General features: G+C 41.8%; 1 protein-coding gene across 1 annotated transcript; it reads right to left on the reverse strand.

Moving 5' to 3' along the window:
• Nucleotides 1-1732: 1732 nt before the first annotated feature.
• LOC124789557 (glycine-rich cell wall structural protein 1.8-like) lies at nt 1733-19712 on the reverse strand. The gene is made up of 2 exons (XM_047256961.1): nt 19554-19712; nt 1733-5743 (listed from the first exon to the last, which is right to left on the reverse strand). The coding sequence occupies exons 1-2, from the start codon at nt 19669-19671 to the stop codon at nt 3474-3476; spliced, it is 2388 nt and encodes a 795-aa protein (XP_047112917.1). The 5' UTR covers nt 19672-19712; the 3' UTR covers nt 1733-3473.
• Nucleotides 19713-20216: the final 504 nt, after the last annotated feature.

Here is a 20216-nt window from a genome sequence, read left to right on the forward strand (position 1 = left end):
GGAAGCAGTACATGGATGTTAGGGTTGTTAATGATGCAGCAAGATGTTGGCTCTGACGTCGATTAATAGAGTGATACCATGTGGGTACAGAGGGCCTCCAAGTAAGTTGGTATGAGAACGTCGTATTGAACAGTGATTAAGTTGAAAAATAGGGTTTAGTAGTCAAAAGAGTGGGGGATAATATGATATACTGGAATCCTGAATAAAACTAATCTCTTTTCAGAAAAAAAAATGTTTTGCATTAGTGACCGAACGCCCCTTATAATTACGTAAAATACTTTCCTCTGTTTTGTAATGTGATATATTGTGGCAAACTTGTTATAAAATCTTAACTTTTAATTATAAGTTCAATTATGTTGTCGTTCTTATAATGCATTGCAAGGTTTCAATGACTGTTTCATATATAAGTTTGCGTGGGAACGCCTGCCAGTGGAGTTTTTTGGATTTGTGTGTTTCTTTTGAGATAGTTCCAGATATCAGAATCATGGAAAGTTACGCTATGATTTCAGAATGTCAAAATGGACAGTGTTCTTATGAACTGGTGCTAATCCAATTAATAAAAAGAAGTTAAAAAGTATACAATTTTTGCGTTATTAAATGTGAAGCTTGTATCCTGGAAATAATTAACACAACTCCCAAAGCTAAGTACAACTTTATAATCAAATTCATTCCGTGTTACCATCCGATGCTATTAACTCACGGTGATGTTCATCAGCTTGATCCAGTTCGATCACCTGGAAATAACAAGTTAAATTTTTTACAGATTTCAAATAACAAATAAGAAATTTCGACTAAACGGATGGTCTCGTTACAAGCTACTATTTGAACTATTGTAATGTGCTGCTAGCTTCAGTCTATGCGGACCATCTTCTGGAACTGGGCAAAAAGTCGTTTTAGCGTCTTGCACTCCGATGTATTAAATATAGTTGCCTTAAAATTGACTTAAACAGCAAACACCAGTATTTATGTCAAATGTCGCTAACACACTTGATAACTGGGCAAGTCAGACCTCACGCTGAAAAAGCGGCTAGTAAACTTCTTGCAAGACATGACTAAGTTAGTCTTATTACGCGCTTGGCGCAGGCATTGTGAAAATTTCTTAAATGCATTGGTGGAAACATATTCCATTTATCTTTGGGCTAGTACGCTATAGATTTCCAGGGAGCTCACTGACAACCGTCAACGCGCAAAGGTCTGTGGCCAGTTATCAAAACTGTATTAGTTACATATAATATATTTATTTTTGTTTGACTATTTAAGTCAGTATGAAGGTAACTATATCTAATACATCATAAACCAAAACGATGAAACAACTTTTTGTCCACTACCGGAAGATGGTCTACATAGACCGAAGTTAGAAGCATTTTAGTGGTTGCTAAGTGTTTGAGTCAGGTTACAAATGCAAAAGATCGGAATGCAATATCTTGTTTGGGTGTAGGAATTTCTTTTTGCACTTAATAAGAGAGGATTTAGCATTATGTAAGCGTTCAAGAGAGCAAAATTTCATTGTTGGATCCAAACTACGGATCTCCTAGGTTAAGAAAACACGTTCTCTCATTTAAATTGTCAGTTAATTTAACTTTGGTTGGTACAGGAACAACCATTTGTTGTGCAAAGCTGAAAACACAGAATTACACTTCATCGTAATCGAATCACCATTCCAGAGTATCATTACTGAGGTGTCGCTTTGTTGATTCATTTTAAAAAAAAATTAAATATTTAAATAAATGTGTACATAACATATTATGGTTTATTTTTCTCATAAATAATTGACCGTACATTAGAGACTAACATTAATGTTGATAAAGTCTTAAAAAACCACACGATGCTGTCTTTATGTTAAAACGTGAGGAACATTTGAAGGTTTTTTTCTCATCAACTCTTTTAGAAACCTAAAATAATAATACTGTCATATGAATATCGAGTTACGTTGATGTTCTGAAAATCATAGCTATCTCATGTCAACACACGTGAACACCTTTCCATGTCTTAATCTTTCTTAGTAAAAAATTAATCAATTTCACTGTTTCAGTGCAGCACGTGTCGTGCGAGGAAAACACTAACTCAACTGGAAAGAGAGAAATGAACAAACAAGAAAGGAAAATAATTCATTTTATACCTTGATGTTAAATAAATATTGTCGTAAATCGAATGTAAAATTTTTCTTACGCGGCGATACTTTTACTTCGGAGACAAAGCTTAAAACACGACGACACAATCAAACAACGAGGACGCCATATGGCGCTGCATGTGCAAACTGTTATTCCTCACGACTGACGCGTAACAAGTCGGTTCTAGATTGCTACGTAACTGCCTATCAGCCTTGGTAGACATTTAACGTGGAGGTGTTGTTGGAAGAGCGAAGTGGAACTGGACGTGCATTGCCTTCATTGTCTGGGACTAGACGTTTGGAGTGCGGTTCTGAAGCAACAGTTCAAAGGAACTGATGCTGCGGGAACGGGCACCTGGCGAAAATAAACAAGTGAGAAGCGGCAGGTGAAGGCACACTGGAATAATTGCCCAGTGCTCTCGCGGCAGCCTTTACGTTAAGGGCTTACGCAACCCGTGCTCTTGACGCAGTTGGTGGTGACCTTCAAGAGTAATTGGCGAAAATCTGTGACGGAACACTGACGCAAATCAGGAGTAGGAATTAAAACAAGCAGTTCTGCGCGTTTTGTACAAAGAAGAACTTTAATAAAAAAATATGCCAGTGTGCATTATACTCGAACATCTGTAGCAATACTGCGACACGTACAGTATCCCTGCACATTTCATTTCAGAATTAAATTAAATTTTTTTCATTTATGGCACTAAAAAGTTACATTGTAACGAAATAAGCACCTCACCATACACAGTGATACTGAACGATGGACAAATACTGACGTCCGTCTACGTAATAACAATAATCAAATCAGTCAGAAGACGGTCGACTTTTTCTCTTCTTTAAAAACAGATGGTCTTCGTAAGATGAATCATGATATGCGTGAAACCACAGAAGGAAGCTCTGACAGTACTATTACTTGTACAACATATCATTAATGATTCTCTGCGGAAAGCTGATAATGTATTTAATGGAAGAGAGACCTGAAAAATACTGTTTTACTATAATTTTCTATCACAGGAGAAGCAATGATTTCATAAATTTACCGAGTCGGTATGGGGTCTTGTAATGGAAGGCAGTAACAGGTATGTGCAAATCACTTTTAATGCAGCCTCATTTTTGAACAGCAATAATTATTTACGACACTGTGCCTTTAGCCCGAGTTGATAGTACGCTTTATGAAGGTTGTTGCATTTTATGATTTGTCAGAAATATTTTCGCACAACAGTCAATCACTAACGAATAGGCATCAGCAAGTAAGGTCGGAAGAATTCCCATCTTCGTCGTCGATTGACTGATTGTAGGGATCGAAAATTAGTTGAACACTAACAAGTGTTATTTTTATCAAAATCAGGCACTTAAAAATTGTTCTTCACTTGGCAAAAACGAAAGAGTCGCTACCAGCCGAAGAGCTGGCTTCGCTCTTAGAGCTGGAATAGGAGCCTCCAGGACCGCCTCCAGCTGAACTAGACGATGACGACTTGCTGGAGCTTCTGCTACCTCCGTGCCCCCCACCAAGGGAACTGGATCCAGACGACGACTGGCTCTGACTAGAAGAGCCGCTGCCTCCAAAACCGTCACTTCCTGACGTGGAACTAGACGACGACTGACTGTGGGACCCACTGGATGAACCTCCACCTCCACCTCCAAAGACTTCCTGCACAGCTAGATCGAGGGGCATAAGTGCGCCTCCACCACCAGCACCACCTCCAGAAATTGATCCAACATCACCATATCCTCCTCCACCTGCTGGAAGACCACCTCCCCCGCTAAAACCACCGCTGCCACTCTGGCTGGCAGCGTTACTCGATGCCTTACTACCAGAGGAAGAGCCACCTCCAACAGCTCCGTAGCCTCCACCTTGGTTGTAACCATTATAGCCTCCTCCACCTCCGACTAGTCCACCAGATCCAGCAGTGCCTAGGCCTCCACCTCCAAACTCGCCTCCACTGCTGAAGCCACCAGTGCCAGCTTGACTACCAGCGTTGCTTGACGCTTTGCTTCCAGAGGAAGAACCGCTGACACCACCTCCAGGTCCTCCATATCCTCCACCATAATTCAAACCACCTCCTTGGACTCCATACCCTCCACCACTTGAACCACTGCCTCCATGTCCAGCACTTCCACCATATCCGCCACCACTGAGGCCTCCTCCACTGTTAAATCCATCACCTAACTGAGTACCAACAGAACTGCTTCCAGCTTGGGATGAGCTCTGGCTACCTGATGTTGCCCCACTGCCAACAGAACTGAGACCTCCACCAATACCACCACCACCACTACCACCACCACCACCACTACCAACATATCCTGCACCACTGTTGTAATTTCCTCCTGCTCCACCTTGTCCATACCCTCCTCCATACTGTGCTCCCTGCCCATAGGATCCACTTCCACCTTGAGAAACACCTTGGCTACTCAGTCCTAGTCCACCACTTGGTGCATAGCCACCCACAGTTCCACTTTGCCCTGTTGAACCACTAGCAGCTTGGGCTGAACTCTGGCTCTGACTTGTAGAACTGCCTCCACTTCCACCATATCCACCAACACCATAATTACCTTGAGAGTATGCTGGGACACCTCCTTGAACCACTACGGGGCCTCCACATCCCCTTTGACATCCACCACCACCACCACCACCACCACCACCTCCTCCTTGGCTGTATCCACCAGCAGAATTTGCTTGTGATTGGGAATTGCTGGATGATCCACCACCTCCAAATGCACTACCACCTCCATCAGTGACTTCCACAGGCACAAGCACTATATGAGTGGTACCTCCACCTGTACCCTCTCTTCGGCCACCTCCACCACCATACACGCCACCTTCAATGAAATTTGCTTCAGGTCTATAGAATCCTCCTTCATGCTTCTTGTGGAAACCATGAGCGTGTCCATATGGTGGCCCATGCGGTCTAGGTGGAGGACCTTCAAATGGTGGAGGGCCTTCAAAAAGTGGAGGTCCTGGAGGGCCCGCAAATGGTGGGGGTGGTGGAGGTCCTCTGGGTCCTGGAGGTGGTAGAGGAGGTCCTTGAAATTCCCCTACTGATGCAATATAAGGAGATCTGCGCAAGCCATGATTACCGTATGAATTAGCAGAGCTCTGTGCATTACTCGACGCACCAGAAGACGCCCCGCCAGCATTTGGAGGAGGGGCGGCGTATCCACTACCATATGAGTTAGCAGAGCTCTGAGCATTGCTCGATGCACCAGAAGACGCGCCTCCACCACCACTGCCAGCTGAGCTCTGGGCGTTGCTCGAGGCACCCGACGATGAACCTCCGTAGTTGGGAACGGGTACACCGTAGCCGTTCCCGTAAGAGTTTGCCTGCGCATCACTTGCTGCTCCGGAAGAAGCGCCTCCATATCCGCCGCCACCACTTCCTGAGGAAGCACTGGAGCTTGCTGAAGCGGCGGAGCTGCCGCCACCACCACCACCGAATGGGAAGCCAGCACCAGAGTCGGCATTAGATGCCGATCCGGAGAATCCCGCTGATATTCCGAAGGGTAGAGTGACGCCGGTGCTGTAGCTGTTGCTCGAGGCACTGGAGCCACTGCCACCGAGCGGCGCGACGAATGGTTTGAGGATGCCGCCAGTGGCAGCGTTGATGATGCCACCCAGCAGGCCTCGCGCTGGTCGAACTGCAGCACAGAAATAAGTGCTATAGTGACAGCGAGAAAAGTCGTCGTAGTTTACACGTCTGAACTTAAATCACTTTCTTAAATAGAATAACTTTGATGATTACAAGGGAACCTCCCCATCGCACCCCCCTCAGATTTAGTTATAAGTTGGCACAGTGGATAGGCCTTGAAAAACTGAATACAGATCAATCGAGAAAACAGGAAGACGTTGTGTGGAACTATGAAAAAAATAAGCAAAATATACAAACTGAGTAGTCCATGTGCGAGATAGGCAAAATCAACGATAGTGTGAGCTCAGGAGCGCCGTGGTCCCGTGGTTAGCGTGAGCAGCTGCGGAAAGAGAGGTCCTAGGTTAAGGCTTCCCTCGAGTGAAAAGTTTAATTTTTTATACAGTCTACAGGACAGAAGGATCAGGCATTGTACAATTCTAGTGTGGGAGTAGACGTGATTACCATTCCTCCAGGTTGTAGACCTCTTGTGCAACCGTTAGATGTGTTTGGTTTCGCCAAGTGAAATACTTTGTGAAAAAATTCTATGATTTTGCGAAGCTGCACAGGTACACAGAGCAGTATTGTTTATGTGATCGGGTTTCAATTATCAAAGTTCAGGCACTCACACATAATCAACTTCGCTCTCCAAAATTCCAGGACATAATCAGATTTGCTTGGAAACATGCAGGATTGGACGGTCCGCCCGCCGGAGTGGCCGAGCGGTTCTAGGCGCTTCAATCTGGAACCGCGCGTCCGCTACGGTCGCAGGTTCGAATCCTGCCTCGGACATGGATGTGAGTGATGTCCTTAGGTTAGTTAGGTTTAAGTAGTTCTAAGTTCTAGGGGACTGATGACCTCAGAAGTTAAGTCCCATAGTGCTCAGGGCCACAGGGAAAACTGTGCGACTGTGAAACTGTTGCAATCATTTGTTGCAGTTTATATATTTTTTCATCACCTTTTTGGGAGTGATTATCACATCCACAAGATAACCTATATCGGGCAAGGTAGAAGAATCTTTTTACCCATTCGCCAAGTGTACAAGTTAGGTGGGTCGACAACATATTCCTGTCATGTGACGCACATGCCGTCACCAGTGTTTTCCTGTGGAGGAATCGGTTGACCTATGACCTTGCGATCAAATGTTTTCGGTTCCAATTGGAGAGGCACATCCTTTCGTCTACTAATCGGACGGTTTTGCGGTGCAGTCGGAAAACACAGACACTAAACTTGTTACAGTGAACAGAGACGTCAATGAACGAACGGACAGATCATAACTTTGCGAAAATAAATTCTTCATTCGAAGGAAGACTTGAACCAAGGACCTCTGGTTCCGCAGTTGCTTACGCTAAACACGGGACCACAGCGCTCCTGAGCTCACCCTGTCCTTGATGTTGCCTATCTTGCGCATGGACTACTCAGTTTTTATATTTTGCTTATTTTTTTCATGGTTCCACACAACTTCTTCCTGTTTTCTCGATTGATCTGTGTTCAGTTTTTCAAGGCCTATCCACTGTGCCAACTTATAACTAAATCTGAGTGGGGTGCGATGGGGAGGTTCCCTTGTTAGCAGCATGAGATGCCTGATGTGGACATGTACATTGCTCTTGTTGGGGAACGTGGTACGTTACCGACAAGTGGTGTACTTCCGGGTATTAAGCCGAGTATTTGCTTCAGTTTTACGCATACTTCGACGACCGACTCTTCAGTCTTGTTCAGGTTCCGCGAGTTCTGCTGTTTTGTGTGCTCATTGCCTCGACTCCAACCAACTGAAGAAGCTGACTAGGTCGGTCGTCGAAATATTGTGCATAATATGGAAAAAAAACAACAAACAAATCGTGTGAAGAGCAGTAAGCACACTAATATTCAAATACACTGAGAAAACCCGAGACATTGTGTACCAACTAGTCGTAACTACTGACTGATTAACTTTGTCGAGAGAAATTAGTGTTATCCCTGCTGCATGGGATTTTTGACAAAAATGTGGAGGTCGTGCTCCTCTTGTAGTATCAGGTCGATATATTATCAAAAATTTCACGCCGAAATATATAAATGAATATATACTCAACTAGTTTCCTATGAAAATCGAGTAAATCATTGATAAGGGAAAAATAAAAGTTATTGCCACAATAAGGAAAGAAGCTAACATTTGGTGAGAAAAGTTCCCGCCATTGCAGAAGACGTTGAAGATTTCACAGTTTGAATTTTACATGTCATGAAGTGCCTCAGGCATAATTAACGGAATTATTCATTCTTGGATAGATGTATCACTGGAAATAATAACTACCGTAAAATTTCTATTTCTGTCCGTGCGGTGTGACCTAAAGTGGAACGACCATATAAATTATTGTAAGGGAAGCAGATCCAAGGCATAATCATTGGAAGAATGTTAAGAAATGTAGCTCGTCCACAAAAGAGACGGTTCACGAATCACTCGTTCGATCGATACTTGGACACTTAACAGGCAGGATTAACAAAGGAGATAGAGAAAATTAAAAAGCAACCTCGCCTTTCACCACAGGCTGGCTTAGCAAGCGGAAGTGCGTTACAGAAGTGCCTTCAAATTCCACTGCCGGAGGGTCCAAGAGAAAGGATTACTGATAAAAATTCCGATACCGTTCTTTCCAGGAGGTAAATTATTGACTTCCATGTACTTCTTGCGAAATGAATAAGACTGGAAAAAAGGAGGTATTATAGCTCATACGGAGGCTTATCTGAAGTAATTTTTCCTGCCTACCATTCGCGAAAGGGTAATGATAGGAGGTGGGAGAGAGGATGAGTGATAGGCACCATCCGTCATGCACCGTAAGGTAACTACAGAGTGAAGCTATAAATGTGACGATAGTACATTAGCCGGAGACCAGCCATTGCTTTATTCCCATGAAGTCCCAGTCCCGGCCAGGTGGCATCACTTAAGAAAGCACATTGCTGCAGCAATCGTGTATTTTGTAAGAGGACTTAACAACAGTTGCATTTCTAGATGGGCGCTTCCATACGTCTTACACTTGGGGATAACGTCAAATGCGTCTTTGGTTGACGAAAAGACTTGAAACTTCACTCTTTGAGATTATGGTAAGTGTTTGCAATGATGATGTAAGTATATTATATGAAACTATTCGGTAGCTTATAACCACTAAGTAAAATGACATGAAAGGCACACAGAATATCTTGATGTGACGACATCTCACTCTGAAGAATGAATCTCACAGAATTTTGCATAAAGAAAATTAAGTTCGTCGTATTCCTGCAAAGAATGAGTGATACATGCAATGTTCATGTATCGCTTTACAGCTTTAGGTCTTAGTTAAATGTTTTGTAACTTAAGGTCTTAGCTGAATGTCTCGAAATCCACATGTATTGCTGGATGTAGTTGCCCCAGACCGCAAGAGTAACAGAGGTTTATACGCTATAGTTGCAAAAGAAGAAATACAAAAGAAATACTTGCCGTTGTGTCGTTTGACGTTGCGTTATTTAAAAATAGGTAGTATTAAACTTAATACCATAGGATATTATAACACGGAGATTAGTAATCAACACAATAAAGTGACGATAAAATAATTAACTAATAACACTTACATCAAAGAAACGTGCATTGCAGACTGCAGAGGAACAAAAAACTACAATCTGATCAAAAACATCTGGACATCTGTTAGCGGACATGAACTGTGGGATGTGCCCATTCTTCGCCTCTAAGTTGGCTTGAACTCTGCTGTCAGTGAGATGTCTCCGCAGTCTGTAGAGAAACGGCAGCTCATTCTTCTTCGAGAGCTGAAACCAGAAAAGGTCCGGCGCTGGGGCCTGGAGCGATGTTGACGTTATAACTCGTCTCAAAGTGTTCCATTGTGTTCAGGTTGGGACTCTGGACAGGTAGGTCCATTTCAGGAATGTTGTTGTCCACAAACCATTGCCTCAGAGATGCTGCATTATGACAGGGTGCACTGTCAAGCTCAAGCTGATTTAGTCAGTGTACCTCTATTGCACGCAGTATACCAGTATACAATGCTAAGATTGTGATCAAATACTTTGCAATTAGCTTTTTCTTATGTGTAATAAGGGGACCACAACCTGTTCAAGAGAAAAGACACTACACCGAAATGCCACATCCTCTGTATTTCACCATTGGTAAGTTATGTTCTCCAGGCATTCGCTAAACCCAGATCCTCCCACCGAATTGCCAAAGAGTATAGCGTGGTTCATCTCTCCAGATCACTAGTTTCCCGTTATCCACTGCCTGGTAGCGTCACTCTTTGCACTACGTGACTCTACGATTAGCATTGATTACAGAAATGTGTGGCATTTGAGGAGCTGCACGAGCAGACCTTTTAACTGCCACACACACTGTGCTAGTTGGAGTGCTGGTAGTACTTTGTAATTCACTAGTGATTCGTTCCGCCGATTTCATGCAATTTTACAACCACACTCCTCAGTGCTCAACGATCCCTGTCCTTCAGCACATGAGGTCTGCGTGGTCTTGTTCCAGCTGTGGTTCTCCTTTCGCTTTTGTACGTATGATTCGCGTTACCAACAACACACCTGTGCGACTTTAGAATGGATTGAAACGTTCCCGATGGATTTGTTTCTCAGGCGACATCCAACAACTAGTCAACGTTCGAAGTCACTACGCTCTCCTGGCCGATCCATTGTGCTGTTGCTGTTTCTCTACCGACAACGCTGTATTCCCTGCATCCTCTTATACTGGCCGATCCGCTTCTCGTGACTTCTAGTGATTAAATTCGCATTGAATAGGGGTGTCCGTATACTTATTGTCAGATTATATCTTGTAAGCAGAAGAATGTTCAATTGCCTGCGATATTGTCGTGATTTTCGGAAACAGCGACATCGACTTCAAGTGAAGTGACACCGAAACGTGAAACACACATGCCCTTGAACGAAAGTGAAACACATCTACGATCAACATTAGACAAAACTAAGAGAATAAATGAGCTTGCTCAAATGTGAGTTCCAAAGTTATATTTATCGATAGCGAGTTTGGAAGTGTAGCTTCCGGCTGCTTCGCCATTTGCGAGAGTAAATTCTGTATTTGTATGCTGTCCTGTCCCTCGTTTTGCTCCTATTATTAATTAGTTATAAGGAGGATGAATTCCTTTACAAACGTGCATCTGCTCTATGGCAGAGAACATACTTTTCGTTTGCTTCTCAACTGTATTGTATTGGCGATAGGTGTAGATATGCTAGAATTCATTGACAGAAGGATTCATAAAGGGCTTCCGTTTACGTGGATGCGATGTTGCCAGAGTATTACGATCTCTAGTCTGCTCAGGCAAGTAGTTATTTCGTATTTGTATTGGCAATAGGTGTATATGTGCTACAACTGACTGACAGAAGGGTTTTCATAAAGGGCTTCCAATTTTTCTGCAAGTCGAATGTTCATCATTCAACGGGCTTATAATAGGTACAGTAATATATTTTCTGAGAATAATGCTCGCAGCCTCGGAATTGGCAGCAGAAACCGTCATTTACCAGCCAGATCAAGAATAGAAGAGGATTGAAGGGATTGTAAACGTCAACTTTACCGCGCCACGCATAGGAACATACAAATTATATCCACTCTACCAAAGCGACGTCTTCTTCTGATGGCTTTCTCGTGTTATTGTCCTGGAGGTATCGCACGAAATGCTTGTTCTCTCTGGATGGGCCTTAACATCTTGAAAACTTATTTCATGTCCTCTTTCTTCCGAAATACTCCTAAGGTCTTCCAATATTATTTATTATCTGTAGAGTTGTGCTCTACCAAAACTATACCTCGCTAGTTTTGGTACACTACATAAAAGACGTAATAAATGGTAGGAATACTGGTAGTATTGGTAGCACTGGTAGGGAAATAAACACAAATGAATGTGTAAGAAAGAAACTGGGAGTCGACGCTTTCTCTTTGTTTTTTGGGTTGCTTGTTTTGCACATAATTAGAACCACATATCATTCTGTGTTAGTCCATTGTCTATTTTATTTCCGTACAGAATATAAATTTCATTTTAAGAGTAATAAAAATTACTTGATCGCGTTACTTCTAGGCTTTTATGTAACCGGAACAATTACTTTTGATGCAAGTACAGTTTACACACACAAAGGTAAGAAATATACAATTGTTGTTGTTACCTTGCACTCAATGGAACATTCTTCATCATAATCAAAGGCAAGAGATTCCTGTTATTGTTGATAAATGCAAAAGTTGATTACGAAGCATTTTTATCTAAATCCGAAGCCGCGCGAGATAGCCGCGCGGGATAGCCGCGCGGACTTAGGCGTCTTGTCACGGTTCGCGCGTCTCACCCCGTTGGTGGTTCAAGTCCTCCCTCGGGCATGGGTGTGTGTGTGTGTTGTCCTTAGCGTAGGTTAGTTTAAGTTTGATTAAGTAGTGTGTAAGCTTAGAGACCGAAGACCTCAGCAGTTTGGTCTCATAAGACCTTACCACAAATTTCCAAAAAAATTGAAGATATTTTGAAGCGATGTTTGATACATTTTTGTTTTTGAGTTTTCTTTTATTTTACCTTTTTGTTGAGCAAATTTCGTTTTCTGGCGCTTTATGATGAATCTGTTTTGTTTTATTTATTCTCTCTACAACGTCTCTCGCTTTCGCGTTACAGCTCAACAATTTTCGAATAAAACAAGGATTCAAAAGTGCTTCAAATGGCTCTAAGCACTATGGGACTTAAGATCTGAAGTCATCAGTCCCCTAGACTTAGAACTACTTAAACCTAACTAACCTAAGGACGTCACACACATCCATGCCCGAGGCCGGATTCGAACCTGCGACCGTAGCAGCAGCGCGGTTTCGGACTGAAACGCCTAGAACCGCTCGGTCACAGGGGCCTGCTAAAACCAGAATTAAACTTTGACAAATGCAGCCGCAATTCTGATATGAATACTGTTTTTTTTTTTTTTTTGGGTTACATGGAACTTTATATATCCTCGCTCAATTTCTAGGCGGTTTACGGCTTCCAGATTTTATGGGAAGGCATTGTACATACGTAAAGAAAGCGACTGTTATGAGATAATCACCGATAGGTATGCAACACACTTAACATACAGGTAATGAAGGTAGGACGTTAACTTACTAAAGGTACTAGGAAAACTATCATAGTCTACACTTACTTACAATAGTCTATGGTAGCCCACGGTAGTTTTACCACTCTAATTATCAGCCTTCTAATAGAAAAGTCAGTAAAAGTAATTTAAACTTTCCAGCAGAATAGGTTCATTTTGTTCAAATTATATGGATGACAATGGTTCGCTAATTGCCTTTAGATCTTTGTTCGCTAAGAATCACTATTCTGAGAAGCATTGGACTTTTGAGGTCTGTAATGCCAGTTGCGTGTTATATATTTCATTCAGTGGCGAACACAACGCTTTCTGTCAAAACATAACGTGATGTAGGTGTCTCAAAAGTCACATATAACTTTACTGATGATAATAAAAGGCGAACATCACACACTTTTCGGCTCCATTGTAGCTTAGTTACGGATTTTCTATAAACTGGCTCTCGCTTTACAGCCTGCAAACCTCCAGAAATTGAACACCGACTTCTTTTACAATACAGGTTAGTCCTTGTCCATCTGTAATTTGCCTGCTGCATCCTATTTAATTTTGATGAAGTAACGTCCGGCTAGCCTTGTAGGTGGTTTTCACACGCTGTTGCATACAAATGTTCATTGGAGCGAATGGAAACCTCAATGATCCCTATATTTGTAATAGTATTTTGCAGATCAGTTTTAGTTTTTGAAAATTTTATGTTTATTAATTAGTACCGTCCACTCATAAGGACCAGAAAATCGTAATATGTGCAAGTTACTGAACGTATATATTTCAGTAGTGTACTTCATAATGAAAGAAACTGTGTCGGCATCTGAGCTCACTTCTCCGCGATTCTGTTCGATTCAGTGGCAGATGTACAGTAAGCAGTCGCAGAAGGAATTTCCCTGTTGTAACATTCCCATAGATACGCAGATTTAGCTACTAGACGAGGACGCTGAACTTAGTTACTCTACAGTCACTCTTAGTGCGGACTAGATTTCCCACCATGTGCCACTATTATTTTTTTAAATGCAGTCTGTAACCTCAACAACACGAATACGACATTTCGCAAGTGTGCCACCGACAACACTATGTCTCACTCAACAGGTGTAGATCATGTGTAGGCAGTGAGAGTCATTTTCAGTCTAACCTTGTAGAGAAGCTCAGGAAAGGATGGTTATAATCTTATTCTTCTCTGAACATCCAATACATACACTTTGTGTATCTGAAAATGACTTACAAGTTCGTGGAAACCTCCATCGGTATTGCTGGAATTCAATATGGTGTTGGCCCACGCTTTGCCTTGATGATAGCTTCCACTCTCGCAGGCATACGTTCAATCAGATGCTGGAAGGTTTCTTGGTAAATGGCGGCTCATTCTTCACAGAGTGGTGCACTGAGGAGAGGTATTGATGTCGGTCGGTGAGGCCTGGCACAAAGTCGGCGTTCCAAAATATCGCAACGGTGTTCTATAGGATTCAGGTCAGGTTTCTGTACGGGTTAGTCCATTACAGGGATGTTATTGTCATGTAACCACTCCGCCACAGCCCGTTCATTATGAACAAGTGCTCTATCTTGTTGAAAGATGCACTCGCCATCCCCGAATTGCTCTTCAACAGTGAGAAGCAAGAAGGTGCTTAAAACATCAATGCAGGCATGTGCTGTGATAGTGCCACGGAAAACAAAAATACGACCACATCATAACACCACTGCCTCCGAATTTTACTGTTGGCACTACACACGCTAGCAGATGATGTTCACCGGGAATTCGTCATACCCTCTCCCTGCCACCGGATCGCCAGATTGTGTACTGTGATTCGTCACTTCACACAAAGTTTTTCCACAGTTCAATCGTCCAATGTTTACGCTCCTTACCCCAAGCTAGGCGTCGTTTATCATTTACTGGCGTGATGTGTGGCTTATGAGTATCCGCTCGACCATAAAATCCAAGTTTTCTTACCTCCGCCTAACCGTCAAAGTACTTGCAGTGGATCCTGATGCAGTTTGGAATTCCTGTGTGATACTCTGGATAGGCGTCTGCCTATTACACGTTACGACCCTCTTCAACTGCCGGCAGTCTCTGTCAGCCAACAGGCGAGAGCGACCTGTACGCTTTTGTGCTGTACGTGTTCCTTCACGTTTCCACTTAACTATCACATCAGAAACAGTGGACCCAGGGATGTTTACAAGGGTCGAAATATGACACAAACGACACCAGATCACCTGACCACGTTCGAAGTCTGTGAGTTCCGCAGGGCGCCCTATTCTGCTCCCTCACAATGTCTAATGACTACTGATGTCGCTGATATGGAGTACCTGGCACTAGATAGCAGCACAATGCACCTAGTATGGGAAACGTATGTTTTTCGGGGTGTCCGGATACTTTTGATCACATAGTGTATCTAGCCTCAGTGGTTTCTCTATCACGTACCGTTTTGTCCTTTTCATTCCAATTACGTGTGTTTTACACGTAACTGCAATGAAAAGGAATGTAAGTTTACAATTTGATCAAAGGTTTTATTGATATGTAATCATGAAAAGACATCTTTAATTGTAGCCGTGAATGGGCTTATATTTTCGTTCTCTCTTATTCTTAGAGGATCTAATGTAGTGTTTCCTCCGATGATTTGAGTGTTGTAGGTTTCAACAGTGGGAAGCAAGAAGGTGCTTAAAACATCAATGCAGGCATGTGCTGTGATAGTGCCACGGAAAACATAAATACGACCACATCATAATACCACCGCCTCCGTCAAACAATAACCTCTCACCCTATTGGTATCCTACGGCTCTGATCCTGTATTTCCACCAGTTCGAAGTGCTGATGAATGGGCTCACGTTATTCCTCATTCCCATGTAGTAAATTTTTAGAAAAGATATCAAAATGGCTTTCCGATAAACTTATTGAACTCTTCCAGCGTGTTGTCCACGGCATAAATATAATATAGCTGCAGTTCGCTGCCTAAGAACTAAGTAACAACCTAGTTCAATGATATATAAGCCCCTGGCAGTCCCATCACGCAGTCTTTTTTATTGTAACCTAGAATAGAACTTAATGTTTCGAATTGTACTCCCAAGAATCACACATGCCTTCTAATCGACTTCTGATCCATGAAGAAGTTTATAGCAGATATTCTTGAAACATTCTCCATTTTTGGGATGACATACAGGAAATTTTCCAATTTAGCCCAAATTAATGTGTAAAGATATTTGTAGAATTTTTGTCACAGTCACGCGCAAAATGAAGATCCAAGGACTTTGTCATATTAGTTACAACATACATAACGAGTGGCACTAAAATTTCAACTTCACGTTTTTATTGATTGAAATAACATATGGAAAACATAAAACTGAAAGTGATAAAACTGTATTTGCATTGCACTGTTAATTTAACAAGAAAGGTGTGTGGTGTGATTTTTGTTTTATTACGTTATTAGAATTCAACTCTTCACAAACGACAAGATTAAGTAGCTTTCATTAAAAAAGTTTTTCTTCGTTGTTCTGTGTAATATTAAGCATACATTTATTACATTAACTTTATCTACACTGTAATTTTTGAATTAATTTTAAAAAAAACCTTATTGAAACATTCAATTTCAAACTCATTTATATGGTGTTGTTTCAGTATATGCTTAAAGAAGATCAAAATTTCTTGCGTCTTTCAGATTTTTTTAGATACCATCGAGGAAGATGTACATTCAACCAGATAACATTAACGGAGCAGACAAAGCAGTTCAAAGTAAGTGTGCATTAGTACTCAATAAATTTACCATTTAAAATCCGAGAGCGTTTGTTGCAAGAACGATGAAGAGACATTTTACTTCTTGTTACTCGCTTCTCAAGAAATGATCACACCATAAAAAATAAAAAAATTGAAGTAGAGGCTCCAATAGTCATTTTTCAGCGGACTATTAACGAAAGAAATGGCAAAGGGGTAAATGATAGTAGTACACGATTTAACCTTCACCATACACCAGAAGGTGGATTCAGATGTATACCTGTAGACGTGAACGAAACGATAGCAGTTGCAGAAACTTTATTACCAGCACACAGAGGTTGAAAGAATCATAATTTTCTCATATTTGGCTTCTTTTGTATGTACTGTAAATTTTCGTAGCACGATTGTGATGTATCAGGAGATTTAAGTGCTGTCAAAATTATGCACGACTAAAGCTTGACCAAATAATTTGGATGTTATTGTAATAGTAACTATGAAGCAGTGCATCGATAATGACACACTAATGATTACATTTGCAATGAAACCACTTCTGAAACAGGCGATATTGCTGAATGTATGACACTCCTGCAGGTAGTTATGTTGGGAATTGTACACAGAGAAACATCGCGAGGGACGGAAGAAGTCCTCATCGTCTAGAGCGGTGTATTATGTCACTTTATTTTACCGATTTCCAAACATACAGAAATCATATGTCCTAGAATCAAAGCAGTAAACTGAGTTGTTTAAGCAACATTCGAATTAATAAACATTTGAAGGTAAGTAGATATGTAGATAATGCTATATATGTAGTAGCCAGAAGCCGATTTCGCCATCCGTGGATTGTCGCTTCTAGAAATTTCTGAGTTATGAGCTTCATCACGTTATTTTACTATATGACTGTGGACTAATTCGGTCTGAACCGATTTCGCAAACTCTGAAATTTCTTCACTTTTCTTGTGGAATTTAATTAATAAATGTTTCTACTGTTGGCGGAACATATAGGCCTATTCAAGACAAATACTATTGGTGAAACAAATATTCAAGAAATACGAGGAGAATTTTTTTTTTTTTTTTGAAGAGTTGACCCTTATTCAAAGACGACTACGAACCAACTTCCCTGACGCCCCGATTGGATTGACTGGCATCCGATTATGGAAAGTTTCTGTGGTCAGACTAGACATATTTTTCATGACTTTCCACTCACAGATGCTACCGGGACGTGCAATCACCTGCATGATGTTTATTTGAAGCGTGAGCCAACGCCTTTCGAAAGCAGAAAGGGAATGTCAAAGTAAGCTGTCAATACGACAGAGGTGTTAAGGTATGAGGCTCAAAAAGTTCTTTAAACAGTACGACATTAATCGTGGCCCTGTTTGACGTAATAGCTGTTTCTGCAGTGCGTAGGGTCAAAAATTTGAATTATATTTACCCACAAAAGGGACACGCTACCAATTTAGTACGTCTGTCATTCAGTGCACGTCTCCAATTCCACCTCAGGATACAAACTAGATTAAGAATATTTTTTCTTGGATAGAAAATCATTAATGCAATGAATTGAAAACAGTCATCCTAGAATATAAATAGGTTTGAATACTGGATGAACTTGAATTTCAAGGCCCTGCGGTAAGTGTCTAGCGTCTCTGCAAACTGTGTTTTATATAGGGGCGACAGTAACGTTTAAAAAAGTTCGTATTTAAAAGTAGAGTGGAATATAAAACGTATAAATCAAGTGCCAGTGCTGTTTGTATTCATCAGAGCAATGTGTACGAATATAGTCAATTCGTTTCTACAGCCACCTTTGTAATCATCTTTGGCGATAGGACACGCAAAATAATTAAGTGATTCTATTCTCTATTTTGAGAAACATTATCATCGTGGTACATCAGACAGTACCGGATAAGTTGCTGAATAATACAGTACCTCATTATCAGAATTTGTTCAGGTATTGTGTTACATGTCACATCTCACAGGAAATCCAATGACATTGATTTTGATGTTTATGCTGTTTATCTATCTCACCACAAGTAGCTATCTGTCTTAATTCTCATCCTCGTTATCACCAGCAAAGAATTAGTTTTAAATTTAGTATTTTCTTAAACTGACTTACATTCAATAAATACAACGAATAAGCCAAGTGTATGAAGTAGACGCTAGGTTGCTGGATACTACGACACTTTGCCAGTCACTATACGGCATACAGTGAGATGTTTTGTCGCTTAATTCCTTAAGGAAGGAGTCTGTACATCTGGGAAATGAATATACTACAAAATATATGACTCCCAATATTTGGCATGAGAACCGATTAACTATGTTTCTTAAGTATCTGTAGTATCACTGCAGTCGCATCATGCTCTGCATCATATTAATCGTTAAATGTCGGCCTGTATTATTCTAATAGCCGACATTCTCACTAGGAGCTACCAGCTCAAATGAAGAGGACAGTAGAGTTCTATTCAGGCGTCAGAGGTGGGAACACTTTTCACTGCTTTGAAGGATTTTCGACGATTCCCTAAATTACATAAGTCGAATACAAGGATGGATAAGGCCACGACCGATCAAACTGTAACGCTGGTGCTGCAGGAGCAAAACTGTAACGCTCTGTTCGTCCCAAGTATCTGATGTTTCCGATAAACAGGATTCTCGTTTGCGAAAACAACTCTATGACGTCAAAAATCTCCGTATTGTGACATGCATCTGTTGTATTTCTTCCTCCCCAGTTTCGACAGCCAAGATGGAAGGAAAATCGGTATATGAGCAGATCCATCGTCGTTAATTATTGCCAGTAAGTGGCAGTTTAAGTCAACACTGATTATAATAGAAGAAACAAAACTCAGCGAATGGCTTGCCAGGTGACTTCGACGCTAGTGAAAAAGACGAACATTCTCTGTTTGTGAAAAGTTCTCGTATGAGACTATTACTATATTTCGAACTGAGCAACGAAACTTAATGCTTTTACTGAAATCACTTTGTTATTACACCACTTTTCGACTAAAAAAGAAAATTAGTTTGGAAAACAGCGGGTAGGAGAGATGTGTCCACGATGCTACGAACGTGAGATGGTGACAGCGGCACTCACCTGAGGGTTGTTCGTAGGCGTCGCCTCCAAACAGTAAGTGCAGATGCGGCTCAGGATACGCGATCGCCGGGCGGCTGAACGCCGCCAGCAGGAGGAGCGCCGCCAGGGAGCCTACCATGCCTCCGCAGCTCAGCAAAGCACAGCACGGGCGGCAAAGCAGCGTCTGGCTGCGCCGCGTCTCCGCTGGGCTATAAATGTAGCGCCCAGCTCGCCGTAATGACGTCACGGCGCCGGCAGCTCGCACACTGCCAACAACTGACACATGCGGTCAACAAAATTCCCCCGCAGGGGAGGTCACCTGTTTGTGAATGAACCGCGAGCGCTGCGATTACGTACCGGGATGCAGCGACTGTGGATTACCGACACCCATTTACACCTGCTTTCCGTCACCTGCTCATTTGCGTGGTTCTGCTAAGGACTGTTAAGACACTCTGTCCAAGTTCGTTTTTGTTTCACACATTGCTACTTATTTCTCGTCTTTATGGGGGCTTTCGCGATACTTCTTACTGGGCGTTATGAAGACCTACTGTGCGTGAAGACAGATTCGGTGGAAATTATTTAAATTAAAGTTTTATCCCTTGTCCCGCTGTCGTCGGTTTCTTCTTAGCAGGAAACATCACTTAAAGCTTGTGCTAAGACTTTAGGATCAGAAAATGCATTTAG

Source organism: Schistocerca piceifrons, chromosome 1 (assembly GCF_021461385.2).
Source record: "Schistocerca piceifrons isolate TAMUIC-IGC-003096 chromosome 1, iqSchPice1.1, whole genome shotgun sequence".
NCBI lineage: Eukaryota > Metazoa > Arthropoda > Insecta > Orthoptera > Acrididae > Schistocerca > Schistocerca piceifrons.

Excerpts from the sequence above, each read along its gene's own strand:
- LOC124789557 (XM_047256961.1), bottom strand. The coding sequence starts at position 19,671 with ATGGTAGGCTCCCTGGCGGCGCTCCTCCTGCTGGCGGCGTTCAGCCGC. Across the intron at positions 5,744-19,553 it reads CGCCTACGAACAACCCTCAG|TTCGACCAGCGCGAGGCCTG; the intron begins GTGAGTGCCGCT and ends TCTGTGCTGCAG.